This window comes from Malurus melanocephalus, unplaced genomic scaffold (assembly GCF_030028575.1).
Source record: "Malurus melanocephalus ecotype Western Australia unplaced genomic scaffold, MMel_1.1 scaffold_235, whole genome shotgun sequence".
Classification (NCBI taxonomy): domain Eukaryota; kingdom Metazoa; phylum Chordata; class Aves; order Passeriformes; family Maluridae; genus Malurus; species Malurus melanocephalus.
In genome coordinates this window covers 3,226-23,461 of record NW_026623467.1, presented here as the reverse complement: position 1 = coordinate 23,461, position 20,236 = coordinate 3,226, and the positions used below count along the sequence as shown (strand labels likewise).

General features: G+C 40.8%; 1 protein-coding gene across 4 annotated transcripts in view; it reads left to right on the top strand.

The window, feature by feature from the left end:
* ENAH (ENAH actin regulator) overlaps window positions 1-15,882 on the top strand; it is a 96,147-nt gene extending 80,265 nt beyond the window's left edge. For 2 of the 4 annotated variants that reach the window (XM_057374871.1, XM_057374872.1), the window contains exons 6-14: window positions 3,378-3,685; window positions 3,931-4,067; window positions 4,464-4,518; window positions 4,797-4,845; window positions 6,921-6,987; window positions 9,417-9,479; window positions 12,442-12,520; window positions 13,740-13,797; window positions 14,945-15,882. In XM_057374871.1, the coding sequence (XP_057230854.1) occupies window positions 3,378-3,685; window positions 3,931-4,067; window positions 4,464-4,518; window positions 4,797-4,845; window positions 6,921-6,987; window positions 9,417-9,479; window positions 12,442-12,520; window positions 13,740-13,797; window positions 14,945-14,982 (854 nt within the window). In that variant the 3' untranslated portion in view covers window positions 14,983-15,882. Of the gene's footprint in view, window positions 1-789; window positions 1,591-3,377; window positions 3,686-3,930; window positions 4,068-4,463; window positions 4,519-4,796; window positions 4,846-6,920; window positions 6,988-9,416; window positions 9,480-12,441; window positions 12,521-13,739; window positions 13,798-14,944 lie in introns of all 4 variants that reach the window. The other 2 variants (XM_057374874.1, XM_057374873.1) reach the window with 2 other exon arrangements.
* Window positions 15,883-20,236: the final 4,354 nt, after the last annotated feature.

Genomic DNA, 20,236 nt, shown 5'->3' with positions numbered 1-20,236 from the left:
CACGTTAACGTAGAAGGTATGTTCCTGTATAAGGCAAAGTAAGAGTGTGAGAAATGCTTTTCAGTACGAAGTCTTGCTTAATATATCATTGTGGTAACATTTCAGTGAAACGTGTTGTAAGTGTTTGTAGATAAGATAATGCACTGCCTGTGGAAATGTATCCAGTGATAACTGAAAGCTTTCTCATTTTGGTAATATAATGGAACATTAGTCAAGTGCTTGGTTGTTCTTCAGTCACAAACTCAATTTACGTAAGTCAGCTCATGGTGAAAGTCAAGGAATACTGTGTAAGTTATTCTAGTGCAGAGGWTTTTGTTGGTAGTTTTATTCCCAGTACTTTCAATATTTGCATTGGAGCTTTTTCTGKGGAATAGAAAGATGACGCTACCCATGGTAAGAGTTTTATTAGTGGAGTTGAAACAAATGTTAAGATCGCTGCACTTGCTTGCAGTTTGCAACCAAACAGGAAGATTGAAGCTGGTAAAAGACTGATTGTTCAACCCCATATCTAATCCATCTCACAGATGGAATTTGAGAAAATTTTCTCTAGAACGTACACGTAAATTCAAATGTTGGCACAAAAAGAGTCTGCAAAATTTAAAAGCAGCTGTTGGTAATGTGTAAAACTTTCCTAACAGTATTTTCACTTGTGCCTAATCCTCTGGTACTAACTGTAGTCTACATTTTTACATTTTGTTTGAATGCTGGTTTTGTTGCTTCATTAGCTCCCTTTTTCTCTTTCTCCTTTTTTTATCCTGCCTTTGCTGCTGCTTTCCATCTTCTGTCCAGCTCCATCTTTCGACAACTCCCCGTATAGCACTCCACTTCCTGAATACTCCAGTTGCCAGCCTCCTTCAGCACCTCCTCCATCATATGCAAAAGCAGTCTCAGCACCAATGGCAGAGGCCACACCGGAGTACGCTGTAGTGACTTCTGCACCACCGACTTCCACTCCCCCTACACCGCCTCTAAGGCACTCTGCATCACGTTTTGCTACATCCTTAGGCTCAGCTTTCCACCCCGTTCTCCCCCATTACGCTACGGTTCCTCGTCCGCTGAACAAAAGTTCTCGGCCCCCCTCTCCCGTCAATGCCGCGGCGACTTTGCCTCCCAGCACAAAGCCCGTCGCCTGGTCCGCGCCCAGTTTTGCCCCCCTGCCCCCGTCTCCTCCRGTAATGATAAGCAGTCCACCAGGCAAAGCCGCCGGTCCCAGACCTGTCCTGCCGGTGACAGCTTCTAATCCGGTGACCCAAATGTCCACGTCTCCCACGGCTCCTAACGGGCTTCCTGAAAACCTGGCTTATCCAGTTCCTTCACCTTCTACCTCAGGTCCAATGCCGCCTCCGCCACCTCCTCCCCCCCCACTGCCTTCCTTTCCGCCTCTGTCACTGTCTGGACCTCAAGCTTCTCCTTCTCCCAACTCCCTGAATGCCTCGACTCCCTCATCCAAGCCTAGTGTTCTCCCTTCTCCCTCTGCAGCTACCCCTGCCTCTGTTGAGAACTCTCTAAACTCTGTGCTGGGAGACTCCTCTGCTTCTGAGCCAGTCTTGCAGGCAGCCTCTCAGCCGGTTGAACCTCCGACCCAGCAGGGTAAGGCTTTCTGTTATTGCTACTAATGCGCTAAGCAGGGCTGCAGGCGGAGCCCCGGGCTGTCAGAGCCCCTAACCTGCCCCAGGAATTAAAACGGTGCTTCCAAAGCTGCAGTGATCWTAATGCTGCAGCCAAATTCTGCTTGGAAAACCTGGGGTAAGGGAAATGTGCAAGCTCTGTGCCTGAGAGCTGGCCTTCTGTGGCCCATTAGAAGTGAAATTCAGATTTCTTAAGAACTCACCTGTTGAGAACAGAGTTTGTCAAATTCTTGCTTGGTCAACCTTGCGGTGTTGGTTTATTTGGAATGTGGTGTTACCAGGCAGCATGGTTGGTTTCCTAATGGCAGCCAACATGGAAGAGCATTATGTGTGGCTTTGGACATGTAAATACCTTAAGTGAGGAATAATTGAGGTTTAGAAAGGAGTTTGTGACACCTACAGCATTTCTTGCTGGACAGTGGTTGTATTATAATACATRGCTATGTGCCCATATATATATGTGTATGTATATAGAGAGAGATGGGTCTTTCTGTAGTGTGTTACCAGTGTAGCTAAGRAGACTTTAGACAAAAGGTTTGATTWATCAGGTGGCAKSCTTAATGAGCATTCCACCAATATGATAGAACTGCATTTTACATGGGCATAAATGTCTTTGTATATTGCTTTTATATTAATTGAATAGAGTTAGGTTGATTGAATAGATTTAGGTCTTTGTACCAAACTCTGCAGTAGCTCTAAAGGTGTGGGTAGAGGRGCTCCTGGGGGATAAGCACCCTGTGGCTTTGTCACACACAAGCCATGCAAAATGGATCCTGTTTATATCCTCCTGTCTTAGATGAAGGTGTGAGCTGCTTTGGGATAGCCTCACTTCTAGTGTGGAAGAGAAGTGTGCTCTTGGACAGTGAGTGATGCCAAGAGAGTTTAAAAGGCTTTTAAATTTGTGCAGTGGTTAGCAGAGTAGGAAACCAGGAATACTCATACATGAAATTCCTGCCTTTAGAKATTGTTTAAGGTAGTTGTGCAGAATTTTTAGTGCCTTGTGGCAGATTGGGTGASACAGGGGTAAGATCTGTGGAGGTGTAGAGCTGTTGTCTAAGTCACAATTTCTTACACTCTTCCTCTAATAATAACAGTGATCATCAGAAGATTCTATTTTCAAAATACACTCTGTGTTTGGATAACAATGTGAATTTAAACAGTAAAAGAATGATAGATTAAAAATAGATGAGCTTCTTCCCTCCTATCAACTTGAAATATGTCAGTCTTCTAACTCACTAATTAGTGCTTGTATTAAATCATAAAAGCTGATTGCTGGAATTTATTTTAAAGGAAAGATTTACATACAGCTTAGAAATTAGCATTAGAACTCAAACAGTTCAGRTGTTTGGGTGATGTATTAGTGCTTGTTAATACAGTGAAATGTCACTGTTTAGCACCATGTGAGCACACCCTATTGTTCCTCCTGCTACGATGCTCATGCCTGACTTGACTCTTTGCCTGTTTCCTGGTGTAAAGTTGTTTTTGGTTGCAGCACAGAACYTGACTGGAGGGGTTTTGTATGTRAATGTCTCTGGAACTGTCTGATCTYTCACAGCRTAYCATGTAATATTTTTAGTACCTTGAGTAAGAATGCTTCTCTCCTGCTGAAATTCGCATTGTTTTCTTGCCCAGTATCTTACCAGTTCTAATGTCTCATACCCTGAGCAAAAGAGCCACCATTTCAATGGAAGTAAGACCTTTGTTTTCTAAACCCATAACGTATTTTGTTTGTTTTCTCTTTGACACTAGGTGCTGTCCAAGGACCACCTGCACCTCCTCCTCCACCTCCCCTGCCCGCTGGCCCAGCTCAGTCTTCAGTAGCAGCCCCACCTCCTCCTGGCCCACCACCGCCTCCTCCACTGCCACCTTCGGGGCCTCCACCACCGCCACCGCCGCCTCCTCCGCTTCCCAGCCAAGTTCCTCCCGTTCCCCTGCCACCTCCCGCTCCCCCCCTGCCAGCCTCTGGATTTTCAGCGGGGTTYGTGTCCGAAGATAATCGCCCTTTAACTGGACTAGCAGCTGCACTCGCTGGAGCCAAACTTAGGAAAGTTTCACGGGTAAATATAACTCCACTTTCTTTTTCTGGTTATATCCTTGCTTCTAACCTTTGTTCAAGGTTAATAGCAGTTTTAAGACACTTGGGGTAGGCTTAATTCATTACGAAAGAAGCATTATGGGATGTACTGCCAGCCCATCTCATTCTTTACGCAGTTGTGTCTCTCTTGCTTGCGAATTTTGCTGGTTTCACAAAGTCAGCCCTCATTCTGTTGGCCCATCTGCTGTCTTTTTGTGCACTCTGAAGGGTGAAGACTCGCCCTGTTCGAGTGGAGGAGGAGGAGGCTCTGCTTCRTCAAAAACAGACAGTGGCCGAGGAAATGGACCCCTTCCCTTGGGAGGCAGTGGGTTGATGGAAGAAATGAGYGCCCTGCTGGCCAGGAGGTAAGGAGCTGTTCCTGCTCTGCTCCAGCTCCTTAGTCATCACACAGGTGGGATATGGGGTGCCTGTTTGCAGCTGGCTGAGGATCAAATAAACACTGSTTCATGGTTGCTTTGAGAAGTTGATCATGTTTCATAAATAACCATTTTGATTTCAGTGTAATCCAGTATTTCTGTGTGAGCCTTTGTGCAGCAGCGGGGGAGGGCATACAGACTTCAAATTGCACAGTTGTTTTGGCAGGAGGGCTTTGCCTTTGAAGGTGTTTTTTGAAAGTACTTCTTAAAACACTAATTGTCAATCATCTACCTATTAGGCTGGATAAGTCTTTAATTGCAGTAAACAACATTCTTCCATCCTAAAGCCATAATGAGCTTGGTAACTTTTGTCTCTGCTTACAGGAGAAGAATTGCTGAAAAGGGATCAACAGAAGCAGAGCAGAAAGAAGATAAAATGGTGAGTTGAGAAATTTTRTCTAATTCACATTACTTGATACAAGGATTATCAGAGAGATTCCAGTGGTGTACAAGAGATTATTTATACACACGCATAACCACTACTTAGTGAAGTGCTTGCCCTTTTCTTTTTCTACATACAACTGAGTAGAACCATTTAAAATTGAAATAAATATTTAAATAGTTCGGATTGATTCTTGTGCATCTAACAGATTATAAAGATTTCTTTTTCTCCCTCCCTCCTCTCTCCCTTTTCCCTCTCTTCTCCTTTTTAATCAGGAAGAATCAGAGTCTTCATCTTCTAAGGTTTCTTCAACAAGCACACCTGGTAAGTAGCTCAGGTTTGTGAACTTTGGGACTCTCTAATGCTACAATCTAGTGACAAATCTTGGTGAGCTCTGCTGAATTTAGGAGCCTGCCTCTTCTCCCATGATTTCAGCCTGGGATTTTGCTGTAGAATGTGTCCTGGTTCAGAAGATGATGGATGAAAAGAACAAAAGTGAATGAAGAATGTAAGTGCAGAGYGTTGAAATCCTTTGCCCATGATCCCTCTTCTGAAGAGGCAGAGTTTGGAACTCCATTGCCAACACCTCTGCTGTGGTCAGTGAGGAAAGCATACAGATTCTGCAGTGGGCCGGGATGTATACTCAGCATGCGTGTTCATGCTGTAAATTATTGTCTCTCAAGAGACACTCAAAACTTTCTTTTCCTGTCCTTTAGTAGTACCTTGTTGTATCCTCAGTCTCCTCTCAGTGCATGCCTGCAAAAGGGGGAGGATGTGCCATATAACTGCAGTTTATCATCCCAAAAGGCAGTGGAAGCAGAAGGGAAGTAACTGGATAATGAATATAGCAGTGTTCAGTCTGTTCTGGCTTTCTTTCTTGATTGCTTGCCCATGTGTACACTTTTCCTCTAGATGATTCAACCACTTGATAATGTGCAGGCCTTATTGAAAACCACTGCTGTAGTGTGAGCAAAAGCCAGGTGACACCTGGCTATGGAATAAAAAGGAGGGCTAGGAGTTATGTGTGTCCAGATGGGAAAAACTGGAAAACTTAGTATTGAGATGCAGCCACTCGTCTGAAGAAGAAAACAATAAATGACAAATACAAATCAAGTGTTTCCACACACACATTTCCCCTTTTTTTTTCACTCTCAGGAGTCTGCTCTTCATTCTGTTAAACACAGATAGGACATTAGCCWTAGGGAAGTGACTGCTTTTGGAACATTTCTAATACTGTAGGCCCAAAAGATGGAAATTAAAACCAGTGGAARTTGTTCCTATAATTGGTGGTTAGAAGCCTCATCAAACCTGTTAAAAATGTCAAATGCATTCAGAATGTGACTGTTTCCATCCAAAGGAGAAATTTCACTTCATCCCTTGCTGTGAGATGCTCTGGTGATGCTGAGCCTCATCACTGGAACATGTTTTTAAAGTGTTTTTAGAGTAATGCTTTGCATCCTTGAGCAAGCTGCAGCCATAGCAGAAGTTTCTCAATTTTGTAGATACAGCTAAAAACCTGCTAAAAGCTCCTATGGACAAACAAGTCCTGAGGACTGGTGTATAAATTAAGTTTAAAGCWTATTACTAGCATTAGCAGCCTGTAGTTGGCTGGGTCAGAGACTAAACTGGCAGACCCCTGCAATTTAGATATTCTTCTTAGTATCCAGCTGCATCCCAGGGAATTTTCTGGTCAATATGAGACTCTGAAAGGSCCTTTCTGCCTCTCTGCTTGCCCAGCTTAGCAGAGCTGAGCAATTTGAAAGAAAGGAATCAGGCCAAACAAACTCCAAATCTAAAATGAAGACTGATAAGATCAGTGGCACATTGAAGTCCTGAGTAGRTAATGATAGCAAGTAATAACAATCCACACTACAGTAAGACTGTTTTAACTTGTGCAGATTGTAAGGAATGAAAACAAATACCTTGTTGCTGACAGATACTCTGGTTGTGTTAGGTTGTATCATGCCTGCTATCACTTCACTGAAACTGGCATGGAATTAATTTCATATCATTAACAGTTTAGGAAAACTCCTTTCACTCAAAAACCTCTTCCTCAAATATTTGAAGCTGACTGGTTACAGTTGCAGAATTCCATGTTTCACAACTGAAACAGTCCAATACATCAAGTATAGGCAGACCATCTCCATGTTGGGTTGAGAATCAAATGGTGTTCACGGTGTCTGGGAGACCAGGGAGGCTTGAGGATGCTCTCACAACTTGATGCATTCACAGAGGAGTCCAACAGGAGGTAGCTTAATCTGAAAGAATTAAAGCAAAGTAGTAAAAAGAGCAAAACACTGAGCAGCTGACTTAAATTGCCAGGTACTTCAAGTTTCCTTGCGTAAATTAGACAATGAATAGAAAAAGACCRTTTTTAATCTCCTCACTCTGTTTTCCAGAACTAACAAGAAAGCCTTGGGAAAGGACAAATACAGTGAATGGAAGCAAGTCACCTGTTATCTCCAGGTACTTCCCCTTTGTACCAGCTATCTTTTATTTGCTGTTGCACATGCTGCTAAAGATACTGGACTAAAACAGGAAAGATCACATTCATAATTTTCAAAGTAAAACGTATGGGTTTAAAATTGCTRCTGTGAAACAGCTTTTGGCAGTTTTAAGTCAGAACAAAGAGTCACTTCTGGAGAATGCTAATAAGTGAAATTTTTGACAGTAAAATCTAAAGTAATACCCAGAAAAGTTTCTTTAACCATTTCTGGTCTATAACTTGAATTAATAAGGTGTGTRTTTGCCTACAGTAATGTTTAATTCTTTATTTGACCTGCAAGGGAAAACCAAATTAATTGCTACAGTTCACATATTCAGTAGTARATCTGTGAATAAGTGTTCTCCTTTCTCTTTCTGTGCTAGTCTTAGAATGGCTGGATATTTAAGTCATCTTGGTAAGATTTTATTCTGTGACAATTTTCATTAGCTGCCTCAAACCAACCTAAAGAAGTCCATCTTAAAGAAGTGTAGAAATATTGTCCATCCTTCAGTTGTATCAACCAGTCTTTGATAACTTGTCAGCTGGAATTTTGATAGGCAGGGAGTGTTTGGTAGGCATTTCAGTAAGTGAAATGGCTGCTTTAGCAATTTTTTGKAGGTAAATTGTCATTGACTTTAAGGAGAAGGCTTGCGGTTCATTTAGAGCTCCTGTACATTGTRTGCACAGAGGTTTAAAGGGTTCTGACCCCTGATAATCTGACAAAATTACTTGAATTTCTTGAGAGAAGACAAAAAAACATGCTAGACTTGGGAGTGCTGTTTGCAATTAATTGAATTCTCCTTAAAATTCTGGCCTGTTGGAAACAGCTATACAAGATTCRATGATTAGGGTMATTAAAACAATTGTGGCTTCTCTTKTAKTTGAGGTYGCCTTTGAGATCTTCAATTGTAAAATGCAACACTAAACACTCTCAGTCTATATCAGTATCTTTGTTTGTCTTTTGGAATACRTCCAGGAGTTTAAGGTGTCTGCAGCCTGGGTTCTGGTTGCTTGCTTAGCTTTTTTCCAGAAAGCAGGTGCTGTTGGTGGTGATGTTCTCTCTGCTACCCTGTCAGTGTAACAAAACACTGCATTACCCTTGGCCTTGACTTCTCYCTGCCCTTTTCCCCCTCATGCCCAGCAGGTCTGACCTGCTTTAACCAAGGTCTCTTGTGTTGATGCCTTGATCTACTTCCAACGGTGGCATTTAGGGGGAACTTATCACAGAAATAATCAGTGTAAGGAATCCTAAAGAGCATTTTAAATTTCGTATTGTGTAAGACAGGTGCTGACCTGGCCCTTTGGCTACAGATACTTCCTGTAATTGCTTATCCATAGGGTAAAGGGATTAATAAGTAGGGCAACTCTCTGTCAGACTCTTTCGGGGAATCTGGAATATTTTWAAGTCTTGATTCTACATGCTTCTACAGCAGTAGGTCTTTGTAAACTGTTTCATGCATCCAATTTCACTGATCTTTTTTCAGCCATGAAATTCAGAGGTTGCTGAGGTCTGTTTAAAAACGTTTTCTGACCTAGAGGGGTACAGAAAAAAACCTAGAGGGGTTTTTTGAGATTACTGTTAGATGAGATGTATTGAAACACTCCATCAAGCTTTTGTCTTCATTCATCCAGGGGAAAATGTTGATAGAATTTAACTTGGTGTTAGYTTCCCTGGGTAGATACTCTAAAAGTACTTCCAAAATAAGAATTCTGTGTTTATTTAGTGYGAGTATTCTTTCCCAGTGCTGTCGTAATCTGCTGGAAGGTGTCATAGCATGTACTTTAGACCTGCTGATACAGTTTTCTAGACGGTGTTGACAGGTTGCTCTGCCAGGACAATTTCGTGGACCAAAAAAGAGGTGTTAGTAGAAGTCTCTCTTGAATATCCATGTATTTTTCTTAATTCTCTATACTTGCCAAGTCTATCTCAGCAAGCAGCTTTTTAAGCTAGCTCTCTTCGAGTGAGTTAGTCAAACGGAGCTGCAATTTGAAACTTATACTGAGTTTGCCAAGAAGGGATCTCTTTCACCTGGTAGGGCTGGTGAATCTGCTCCTGACCTCTGCAGGGAGGATGTGAGTCACTTACAGGGATTAAGCAAAGCGGATTTAAGAAAGTGGCAAGTCAGCAAAGTTTTTTCTTCAGAGCTTCCAACATAGGTAGACAGTRCARTTGTTGTTATTCAGAATGAATGTTYTAAGTAATTTTAAAATAARTTAGTGTCCTGTTTAAAATTGGGCCTTTTSTTTTTGTAGCGAACTGAAAAGACTTAAGCCGTGTGCTTTTAGTATTTCCTGAAATGTTCAAATACCACTCTTGGATCTAGTGAAAGCCCATGGTTTTTGAGGTGCTAARACTGAACAAAATTAAGACCTGTTATAGCTTTTTAAGGTAGTGTTTCTCCCCWAATAGACGGGAATCTCCGTGGAAAAATCTGCTTGCTTCTGAAAACAGGTTCTATGATTCATTAAACAGGTATCATCCTGTTGGGATTTGAGACTTCCTAACAAYCCCTTTGACCAGTTCAGGGTTGGACTTTTTCTACATGGGTTGGTAATCACCACATGCACCACAGGGTTCCCCCTCACGTTTTGTTTGTCCGTTGAGCCCAATTTTGGACTGAGTAAAAGCAGATGGTGTCAAAGGCAAATTGAGATGGCTTAAAAACCACATGTGAATTCATATTAAATACTGATTTTCTGGCAGTCTCCACCTGCAAAGGTACAAATTCCTGTTGAATATGCCAGGATTTTCTCAACCACTTGCTGTGGTTTGAGAAGCAGGTTTTTCAAAACTGTTGTAAGTTGAGATACACAGGAGCAGCAATTAATTTTCTATGTTTTCTTACCTGCTTTTTGATTAAAGACCTTTAAAACATAAATTAATGTTTCTATTTGGAACATATTCCCAAGTTACAGTTAAAGTGTATTTTTTTCGCTGCAGATCTGAGTTTCACTCTCTAATAGTAGTCATAAAGTACTGACATCGAAACCCTTYGGGTTTTGAGAGCTTTCCAGAGGTAAATGTATTACAGAGCCCCTCAGAATTACAGAGTCAAATTCCAGCTTTGTTTTTCATGCAGGCACTCAGTGTGGTGATTACYTAATCTTTTTGTATGAAAAGTTCCCCTTTTAGCTACTTATCTTGAGTGGTGTATTCTGCATGTTGGCATGAATAAAATCTTTGCATGCTTGATTGAAGGTGTATTAGGARCTGTCAGGGTTGCTTCACTCCTCTRTTAGGCAATGCTATGAAAAACCACACGGGAGAGCTCTTTAGCCATTCTGGGATTGAATGGCTGGGCAGTTCTGTTCGCTAAATTTCAACCGTTAATGTTTTCCTTAATGGCAACTGCATTCACCGTTAAATCTTCTGAGCTGGCTGAAGAAGGGAAAATGATGCTATTTTAGGAGGAAGACAGATTTTCCTGAGATTAGAAATTTTCTAGTTTGCTAATTGYGGTATTTCAATATTTGAATTAAGAATGTCATGCATTTTGGAAAGCAAAAAGGGAAGATGTTCTCAAGATTGAGGGGCAGAGTTTATAAAGAAGCTTTCTTGTTGGGATTTTTGACAGATAGTGGATAGTGGATGCTGAGTTTTTATTCTAAGGATATGAAGAAAAAGAAACAGTTTGTATAGAGCTTTTCTTTGAAGTCATCTTATTAATACATTAAACTTAGAAGTAATTTTAAAAAAATCTTAAAGTATACCATTGGTTGGGTTTTTCCATTAAGTCAGGCACTCGGTGCCTGTTACCAATAGCCAGGTGCTGCATTTATGAGGRTTTTTTTCAGTCCTGTTGGATAAATACTCTAATGCCATAGTGTATGTGAAACAAAGCTGTAGTCAATGGAAATTTTCAGAAACTGTAAATGAACAGTTTGAAAAACTCAGCTGTTCTTCTTGGAGTAGTCAGGGCTCACAATGTGAGGTGTAAACTGCAAGTAACTCTTTAAATACCAGATACATGATGAAACAGCAGTTGCCAAAAGATCTCATTTGGTGAATGTTTTTGAGCAAGGAATTCTTCCATACTGAACTAAGCACTGTAACACATAAAGAGTTTTGTAAAAGATCCTAAACTGTGGGTTGCCTTCATAGCATTAGTACACACAGTAGGTTCTCTTGGTGGTTGCAAGGTGAATTCTATTTTCCAGCTTCTTTCCCTGTCTAGTTATTCAATATTTYATCTTCTGTCTTACTGGGTGGATTGTGTGTTTAATTTTGGTGTGTTTCAAACAATAGTAATTAGCAATTTCTCTGTGGGAACTTACGTTTAAACCATGTGGACTTAAGTCTTTACAGCTGTGACAGCTGAGGTTTGTGATCCCAAGGGAAGAACAAGTATTAAATCAACACTTGGATGTTCACCCTTTTCTGTTGGGAGTCACATTCTGAGTGATCTCCTTTGGTCAGCAAATCAGAAAACAATTCTGTCAGGTTGTAAAAGTCATCAACTCAGTCCAGGGTGAGGTTCATTSAACTCTTACTGAACAAAACCAGTGYAATAGGATAATTTATGTGTTCAAGAACAGCAGAACTTTCCTCCCTCTTTGTCTCACACATYCCTCTCTGCTTTGGAGAACTGTTTTGGTATTCTTGCTGTGAGCATCCAGGTTCTGTCTCTGCTCATAGCTGTAGTAACTACATGACTCTGAATTACCCCTTGTATAAAAGAGGGGATCAGGAAGGAGAAGTGGGAAGGCAGGAAACGTGCTTCTTTTAGAACCTGTGTTAAAAATGCAAGCTGATCTGGGTAAGCAAGTTTGTGATGTGGAAAAGAGAGTATTTCATMAGCAAACATCAAACATGACATAGTCCAAAACACTGGAACTTCCTCTCAAGCATCATCTGATAAATCTTTATATGATTACCCTATTTGCTTTCAGTAGCTTTAGAAAGCAACTGATTGCRTAATTTAGGTTGCAAAGGACTTGGATAACAATGCTTGGGTCTGTCAACTATTGAAAATCCCCCAGGGTGATTGCTCAGCATTCATACAGGCAGCCTCAACATGCAGTCATTAGTGGGAGTGCTTCCTTGGGAGAGCCTCTTTTGAATGAGTAAGCAGTTGAAAAAGAAAAGTACTTGACATTTGAAGACATTCAGCTCCATTCATGCCCATTATGAAAAAATCAGAAACCACTGACAGTGAAATCTGTCTGCTGCTTTGAAAGTTCTTGTTTTGGACTAATAACTCTTATGGTAATTAATATTTCCAGTGTGTGGAAAGCATTCTTGGTTGTTGCTTTCTATYCTATGTGGTATTTTGGGTCTGCTTGATTTTCCCATCTCCCACTCCCAATTTTTTTTTTTCATTCTGATTCTTTACTATGTTTTTCTTAGACAAATGTCAGTAACTTTGATGGGGAACTCCTSTGTATCYTGTAATAGTGAGCACCCAGTAACTYAYGGATGTGTTTTTGTGCTGCAGACCAAAATCTACATCCACGGGACAGCCCAGTGCCAATGGAGTACAGTCAGAAGGTCTAGATTATGACAGATTGAAGCAGGTACGTGTCTAATGCTTTAAACAGTTACTCTGTAAGTTGGGTAGAAGGACTTGCAGCTGTCYAATACCAATTTTTAACTGTTTTATTAGCCAGTTCCAAATGTAATGATTTAGTAATTACTAGTCCTTATTTTTCCCCAGGCATGTCTTGGTATTCTTAGGAGCTAGAGCTGTAGGATGGTGGCTTAGACAGCCCCATTGTTTTCTCACAGTTCCTACTTTTGCATTAGGCAGCTCACACRGGGTGGTGTTGACTCCACAGAGGGAACTGGGAAATCAGTTTGCCTGGAAAACCTTTCCTTCTCTTCTCTGTACCCAAATAAGCAATGAGCCCTCTGAGCAGCTCTAGCAGAACAAGTATCACCATGTTTTAATATCAGATGTGAGCACACGATGGTGGAAGAGCATCCAGGRATGCTGCCTTTTGTGTAGCTATCCAGGCCAATAACAGAGGAGTCCTGTGGGAATTGTGGAGTTGGAGGATCTTCAAGTGCTGTTTGCATCAATGGGCCCATCCCCAGGTGGGGAATGAAATTCTGATGCAGGCTGCAGCTCGGGGTGCAATTCTAGAGCCACTTTGACTTTGGTAGCAACTTTTAGTTGCTTCTAAATGGTGTCCCCATGCAGTGGTTAACTTTAGATTAGGTTATGGATCAGTTCTGGTTGGTTCTGGATTGAATCCAGGCTCAACAGGCAGTTCTAGAGTGGCTTCTGTCCTGGTGAGTGGTTCTGGAGGAGCTTAGGGGAAAGGATGGAAAAAACAGCAACCAAGAAGAGCGCTTCACTCTGCTGCTTTGTTCCCTCACATTCCACTGGGACCTTGATACCTTGATTACCCTTTGTTTGGTTTTTTTTTTCTTTGAATGCTTCTTCCTTGGCGTGTGRTGTTTTGTTAGCTCCTTTCCTTGCCTTCCACATTTCACCTGTAGCAAAGYTTTCTTATTCTTATCCCTTCTTCTCTCATGAATTCTACAGAAATCAATTTGTGGGACTTCTAGGTGAGGTTTCTTCAGAATTGTACCTGCCCTAATGTTCTAGGGATGCCTTAAGTTTTGAGGATTAACTTGGAAGCTGAGGGGTGGGTTATGTGTTTCAGAAGGGTTAAGGATTAATGGGAAGGATTGTAGTGGGAGAACTCTGGATTTCTCTSCACAGAAATTTACAGGTGGCAGAATGAATCTGTTTGCTAATCTATTGTTTATGCTTCTGTCACATCTTAGGACATTTTAGATGAAATGAGGAAGGAGTTAACGAAATTAAAGGAAGAGCTCATTGATGGTAAGTATTGCTCTGCTCACTGCTTCTGCTCAGTTTGAGAATGGCTGCAGGTGCTTTAGAATGTARACACAATGTGCTGGTAGCCCTGAGAGTGATTTGTTGGTAAAATTAGCTTTATTCTTATCGTGGCACCATTTGTGCCAGACCTGTTCCAGCTGATGTGCTTCAATGGTTTCTCTCCTGGGGGTTTAGTTTCAGTAGAATGTTGACACCAAGTAGTGTCTTTAAAGAGTGGTTGAAGTGATGCTGTGTTCGAGTGATTTGCAGTTATCCTTAGTGTCATGTGGTGGTAGGTGGGTTATTTTTAAATCATCCAGAGCTGCTGAGATACATATTTCAAAACGAATAGTATTCAGAGTTGAATTACGCTTCCAGCTTTCAGTCACTTCTTTGATCTGTAACTTAAGAGTCAAAGAAAAGAATTGTCATGATTTTATTTTAACAGAAGATCTTTTCCTGTGTAGTCTTCTGTACTTAAGGGAAATAATTGAGAAAGCATAATCTTAAAGGTCTACCTGTCAGGAATCAAATAAAACTCTGTGTATGATTTACTTATCATACACATGTTATGATTATCTTGGTGGGCCTTTTTTTTTCTTTTTGGCTTTGTGCAATGTACCRAAATTAATATGGGAAGGAAGAAAGTTATTAAGCTAATGTCATTGCTGGTAAAATATCTAATGTCTTCGACTGATGTTGTAGAAAGAGCTGACTGATTCAGGACTACAGAGAATGTAGTACTTTTCACTATATTTGGGCGGTGCTGTGTTGTACCGTGGCCTTTAAGAACAGTACAGGGCAAACAGGGCCCTGAGRCTGCTCTTAAACAAAAATAATTAAAATAAATGAGCCCACACTTAATGCTCCTTGCTAATCCCAGTGGTGCTGACTGTCACTAGGTGAGACCGCAGGCTTGCTGGGTGGGAACTAAAAACTAAGATTTTAATGTAAATTTTACAGCCTGAAAAAGTGTAGTGTCTGGTTGATAATGCCACTTTTCTGAGGCCACGTGGGGCTGTCTTGGGTTTGGATTATTCATGTTGTAGGAGTGAGCAGGGGTGAGGCTGCTTTGAGGGGTCAGTTGTGTGTTCCAGCTTCCTGCCTTGACTCTGTTAGATCTGCTAACTSTGTCTCCCTCTCTCTGCAGCTATCAGGCAGGAACTCAGCAAGTCCAATACTGCATAGAAAGACTCGTACTAAGCCGATGTGACTCTTTAACTTGATATAAAACTGACTACGTTTTGTGAGCTGTTAGAAGAAAACGGAGACAGACAGACAGACACTTGAAAGGAGGGAGAAACAACCTATTCTGAAAAGCTTCAGACACATCACTCTGGTGATAAATGCTATTCCCCTCCTAGTTTGCAGCTTTTTTCTGACCTTTACAGCAGGGTGGAAAAGACTCTTAAAGTTACTGTAATGAATATGCAGAAATTCCTACATCTATCAGACAAGATCACAGTGCTTTGAAGTCTACTCATGTCAAGATAAAATTGCACACGTTTCAGAATTTGTTGTTCAGACAAAAAAAAAACAGGGAAAAGCTTGGGAAGGCTTTTCAGAGAGGTTTTCTTTATTAATGAAGGAGTTAGCAAGTTATACTGTTGTACTTCAAATGTATCTCAGGTTTGTCTTCCTATCATATCTGATATTTCCATGAGTAATTTAAAAGATCAGATGTGTAGAGGTTCGGTTCACAAAACRAGGAGCAATTAGAGACGCGTGCTTTTACAGGGCAATATTTGTAAGTAAGGATGACCTAGATGGTGATGACATATCAAGATTTTGGAATTTTATGATAGGAAGCCTCTCTAGTTAGCCTTCATGCAATTTTCTAGGAAAATTAAAAAAAAAAAAAGCAAATACAGTCCAGAGTTTAAAGATGTAGATGCCTTCCTACATTGTTACGATGCTTTACCAAATCTAAGACTTCTACATAATGCGAATCAGCAGTCAAATGTAAATCATTAGTATGTTGTAGATTTACAGTAGATTTTGGGGCTTTTTTTAGATTTATGCATGTGGACATTTTGTAATGTAACACAACACAGCCAGCTTTTTAATTAAAAGAAAAATTGCATGTCACAGAGTAGCCTTTTTCATTTGTAAGGCTTAATTTATGCCCAGGAAGATGWGGGAAGAGGGAGGGGCAAGGTGACACATTTTTATTACTTTCTACACTTTTCTTCATCTTACATGCATGTGTAATAATGAGGAAAACATGACTTTTATCAGTAACCATGTTAATGGAACCAGGTACTTGATCCTTTTGTATCTTTTTCAGTTTTCTATTTGAAATTCAGTAATACTTCCAGTAATGGTTCTGAAACTCCCAGGTGAACCGAACTCGTTTCTCRGTGAGAGAATAAAACGTTGTTGGCATCCGAATTGCTGAGGATGCCCCTGTGTAAGTGCATTGTCCTTCACCTTTTCACCATGACCCTCTGCTTCACTCTTCTGAGACTCCTTTTTTTGATTGTTTAATGAAACAGAACAGCAGCAGTTACCTGAGAACCATCAGGTCACAGTAAACGGCCCCTTCTCCTCTTAATTTATCTGCCACTCTCCTTTCTAAGAAACCTCAAAACCAGCAAAAAAAACCCCACAGCTCCACATACACAAACCCTGAAAAACAGCAGTGGTCTGCTCTTGGTTTTGCTCAACAATTTGAGAATAATTTTTAGGGGAGGTGATACCTCTTCTCTTTCCCAAGGTATTCAAATCTTTTGTGTATAAAATTTTTTTTTAAGTTTTGTTTTTTAATGTGGTACAGTTCAGTGGAATAGAAATTCTTCAAATTGGATCTGTAGTGCTTTGGACAAAAAATGTGGATCAAAATCTTCCCTTTTCCTCTGCACTGCCCGTTTTTCCAAGCCGTGTTTGCTTTGGGATGTGTGCTGGTCCAGAAGAAGAGTTCACTTACAACTTGTGGAGAGATTTGCTTACAAGAACACACATCTCCTTTCCTGGGACAGGTGATTTCAGTAACAGACTATCTTGAGTGCTCCACACCAAAGCAAACCAGCACTTAACRGCTTCAGAAAGGCTTCAGTAGGAAATTGTTCTCCCATTCAAAYATTGCCTGATTTTATAGGTTCAGATTCTAAGAGAAGATGACAGTGGAAATATTGCCTAACTCCATTTATTATTTTTTTCTTTTTTTTTTAAATAAAGGGGAGAAACAACAARCACCACTTTTCTGCATGCATTTATTGAAGGCATTAAAAAGAAATCCATAGTAAGCTTGCCAAGTACTGTTTTTCTCAAAACAAGAGGAGGCATTTTCATCTTTGTTGATGTAGCTTTTTGTTTTACACAGACTTTTTGAGCAGTAAGGATGTTTACCCTTGTCAGAAATCACGTTTGATTCGTTTCTAGGAGGGTTCAGGAGTTACACAGTGGAATAGCATGGATGGGTATAAGTGGTCCAAAATTAAAGGCTGAACTTCTAGATTGTGCAAGGAACTGGCTTATGCACTAAACGTTTTGTGCCTTGGTCTACAATTAACATGATTTCTGTTTAAAAGAAAAAGGAACAGATGTTGTCTTATTTGTGCTGCTTCTACATACATACTTTCTGTAATCCCAGCCAAGAACTGGTTCTTTCCAGAAAATCGGATTGAATTAAAGATTACTGTAGACATTTCCTGACCTACTGACAGTTGCACCGTTTCCAGAGATTTCAGTATTGAAAATGAACTGCAGAAGTTCYGATTATTTTGCTTACTGGTGACTTAAGTTCTTTAAAAACCATATTGTGGTGGTTCTGTGCTTTTGTACAATGGATGTCTTAAGCTGAGGGCAGTTTAAGGGATCCTCCCTAATGCCAGGAGGGCGTTGCTTTCCTCAACACTGTGATCTGACCTGTGATAAACCTGCACTAGAGACAAGTGGCTACCGAGTCAACCGCAATCCAACTGAATGTAAAACCCTTAGTGCTGGTGCTGAAATCTCTTCAGACAGTCATAATGATTTCCAGTTCGTTGTTTTAAAGTTATCAAGTGTCAATCAAAGACTGAAGCTGTTCACTAATGAATGTTGACTTTTCATGCATTTAGGTTTACCTTCTTTTTAGTTTCTCAGTTCATTCTCTGCTATTTTTATCATATTGTGTCATTTTAAATTTCTTACATGCTAACGTTTTGTTTGAGCGAATGAAATAAAATTGCAATATATACATGTTGTCACCATTTATTTCTGGAACTTTTTAGAAGACTCCCTGAGATTTACTACTCAAATTCTCCAAATTTTCAATGACTGTGATCATTCCTTACTTCTTTATTCTGCCTCTCTTTCTGTTTCTCCATCAGAAAATCCAGTAGAGAGCAGTGCARACTTTATAAAGAATGTGACTGCAGGGACTGTGTAACATTCATGAATGGTAACTGCTGTACATAAAATTCATTCCAAATGTATGATGTGCTTCACATTCTCACATTCGTGTACACTGAGAACTTGGGAGGGAGAAGGAAAGACTTGGTGGAAAATAACTGCAGTCAGTCTGACTTCTCTTGCTGCTTTTATGTTTATAACTTATTTTCAATATTGGTAATAAAGCAAACCTACTCTGGCAGAGGAATAGAGCTTTCTGTACACCAAGGACAGTTTTGCTCATTTTATCTTACAGCAGAACACTGAGCAGGGCTGTTCAAATCTCCTTGACTTGGCATCCTGAAGCTGCTCTTCTCTGCTGCTGTTGTTTGGTAAACCCTTGGTCCCAGTGCCATGTTGGGCACCAACCTGACTGAGTTAGAAAGGTTTGGGGTTTTTTAATAAAATGATCACTAGATTCTAAAATGGYTCTGCTGTTATTGGGGCAGTGTTTAGGCACCAAGTGTAAATATTTCTGATTTAAATGTCTGAACAGTGTTACCAGCTCTGTCCATCAGTGTCAGGAGATGGACAGTATTTACTTTTTGAAGTTTTGTATTRCGAAAGGAAGGAGATGGTGTGTAGTTGATCAAACTGGGGATTGTCATGGACTCGTCCAAAAATGTTTAMTTGGGTTCAGTTCCAGTGCTGAATATTGCTTGCCTGTGCCTTTTCCATCTGGTCATACAAAGCTTGCAAAAGCAAGATTCCCTCAGTTTTCAGTAGGTGAACATGATGAGAAGCAAGAAGAAATTTTCCCAAGCTGGCTTTTTAGCAAAGATTTAACAATTCCTTTTAGGGCTGTAAATTTTCTTGATTCTGTAAGCTCTTGCTGGGCAGGAGGTGTTGGAGAGCATGTGAAAAGGGAGAAGTCAGTGATTTTGGAGGATCTGGGGCCAGTTTAAAGTTTTTGAAGAACAGGCTAAAGATCACTTAAATTGTTCGTCTTAGGGGATGATTTTGAGAAATGAGGATTCTTTTACATGCTATCTGGGAGTCTGAATGGAGAGAGAAGTGGTATATTAAATCAATACTGTCAAAATGTATTTACATATTCAGAAGGGCGTGTCTTTAGGTCAGCCTGTATGAGGACCTGAATGGAGTTAAAGTATTTATTTTAAAACCATGGAAATGGTCACCTAAGACTGGAAATGGACATGACAGGAGATATAGTCAAGTCAATCTAGGTTTATAATGTTAATAAAAAACATGCAATGGAAATTGGTGTCCTTGTCCAAGATGTGGCAGAGGAGGGGTAGTTCTGGATGTTGGGAAAGCTCAGGCAAACCCTACAGTGACAGCACAGTCTGAAGGGGTACCTGGTAATCAGCATCTCCACAGCACAGAGCTTTCCTCAAGCAGCTCGGTTGTCAGTGATGCTGAAAGTCAGGGAGCTTTGAAAGTTGCCTCCATTTTCTAACTGGATCCCTGTTAAACCCTGCCATTGTATCAATGTGTTTTCTAATATTTCTGTTGTAGAGCTCAGTCCTGGATCTTAYTCAAGGGATATTTGTCTCATGTCCTGTGGATAAACTGTTCAGTGGAGAAGAGGTGGAGCAGTTCCTGCAGTTGGGGCTGTGCTGCTTTGGCTGTGGCAGCTGCAAGCTGATATTTTCTCTGAGATTCACAATTTTGCCWTCATTGATTTTCAGTGATGGGCACCACCTTCTCCTCCCTTTTCTCAGCCTGTTTCGGAGCTGTTACCTGTGTGACATTTTCACTTTGTGACTGCAGGTCTGTCCCTCAGCTGCTCCAGCACAGTGGAGTTGGAAGGGATCTTCCATCCTGATGTTTGCCATCTCAAATGTAACATCTGATCACCAACCAGCTGGAACCACTGAAATCCCCAGCTATTCCCTAAACAGCTTCAACTCAGCAATAAATTTGTCTGTGCTAATGTGCTGTAAGTGTGCTGAGCTGCTTTCCTTCTAGAGGATCTGGGAATTGTCCTGCTGACACAGGCAGAGGCAAAAAAAAAACAAACAAAAAACCTGTAGTGAGGAAGTTGGTGCGACAAAGTGTAAGGTGTTCTGGAAGTGTTCAGGCTCCCTGCAGGGTAGGATACTGC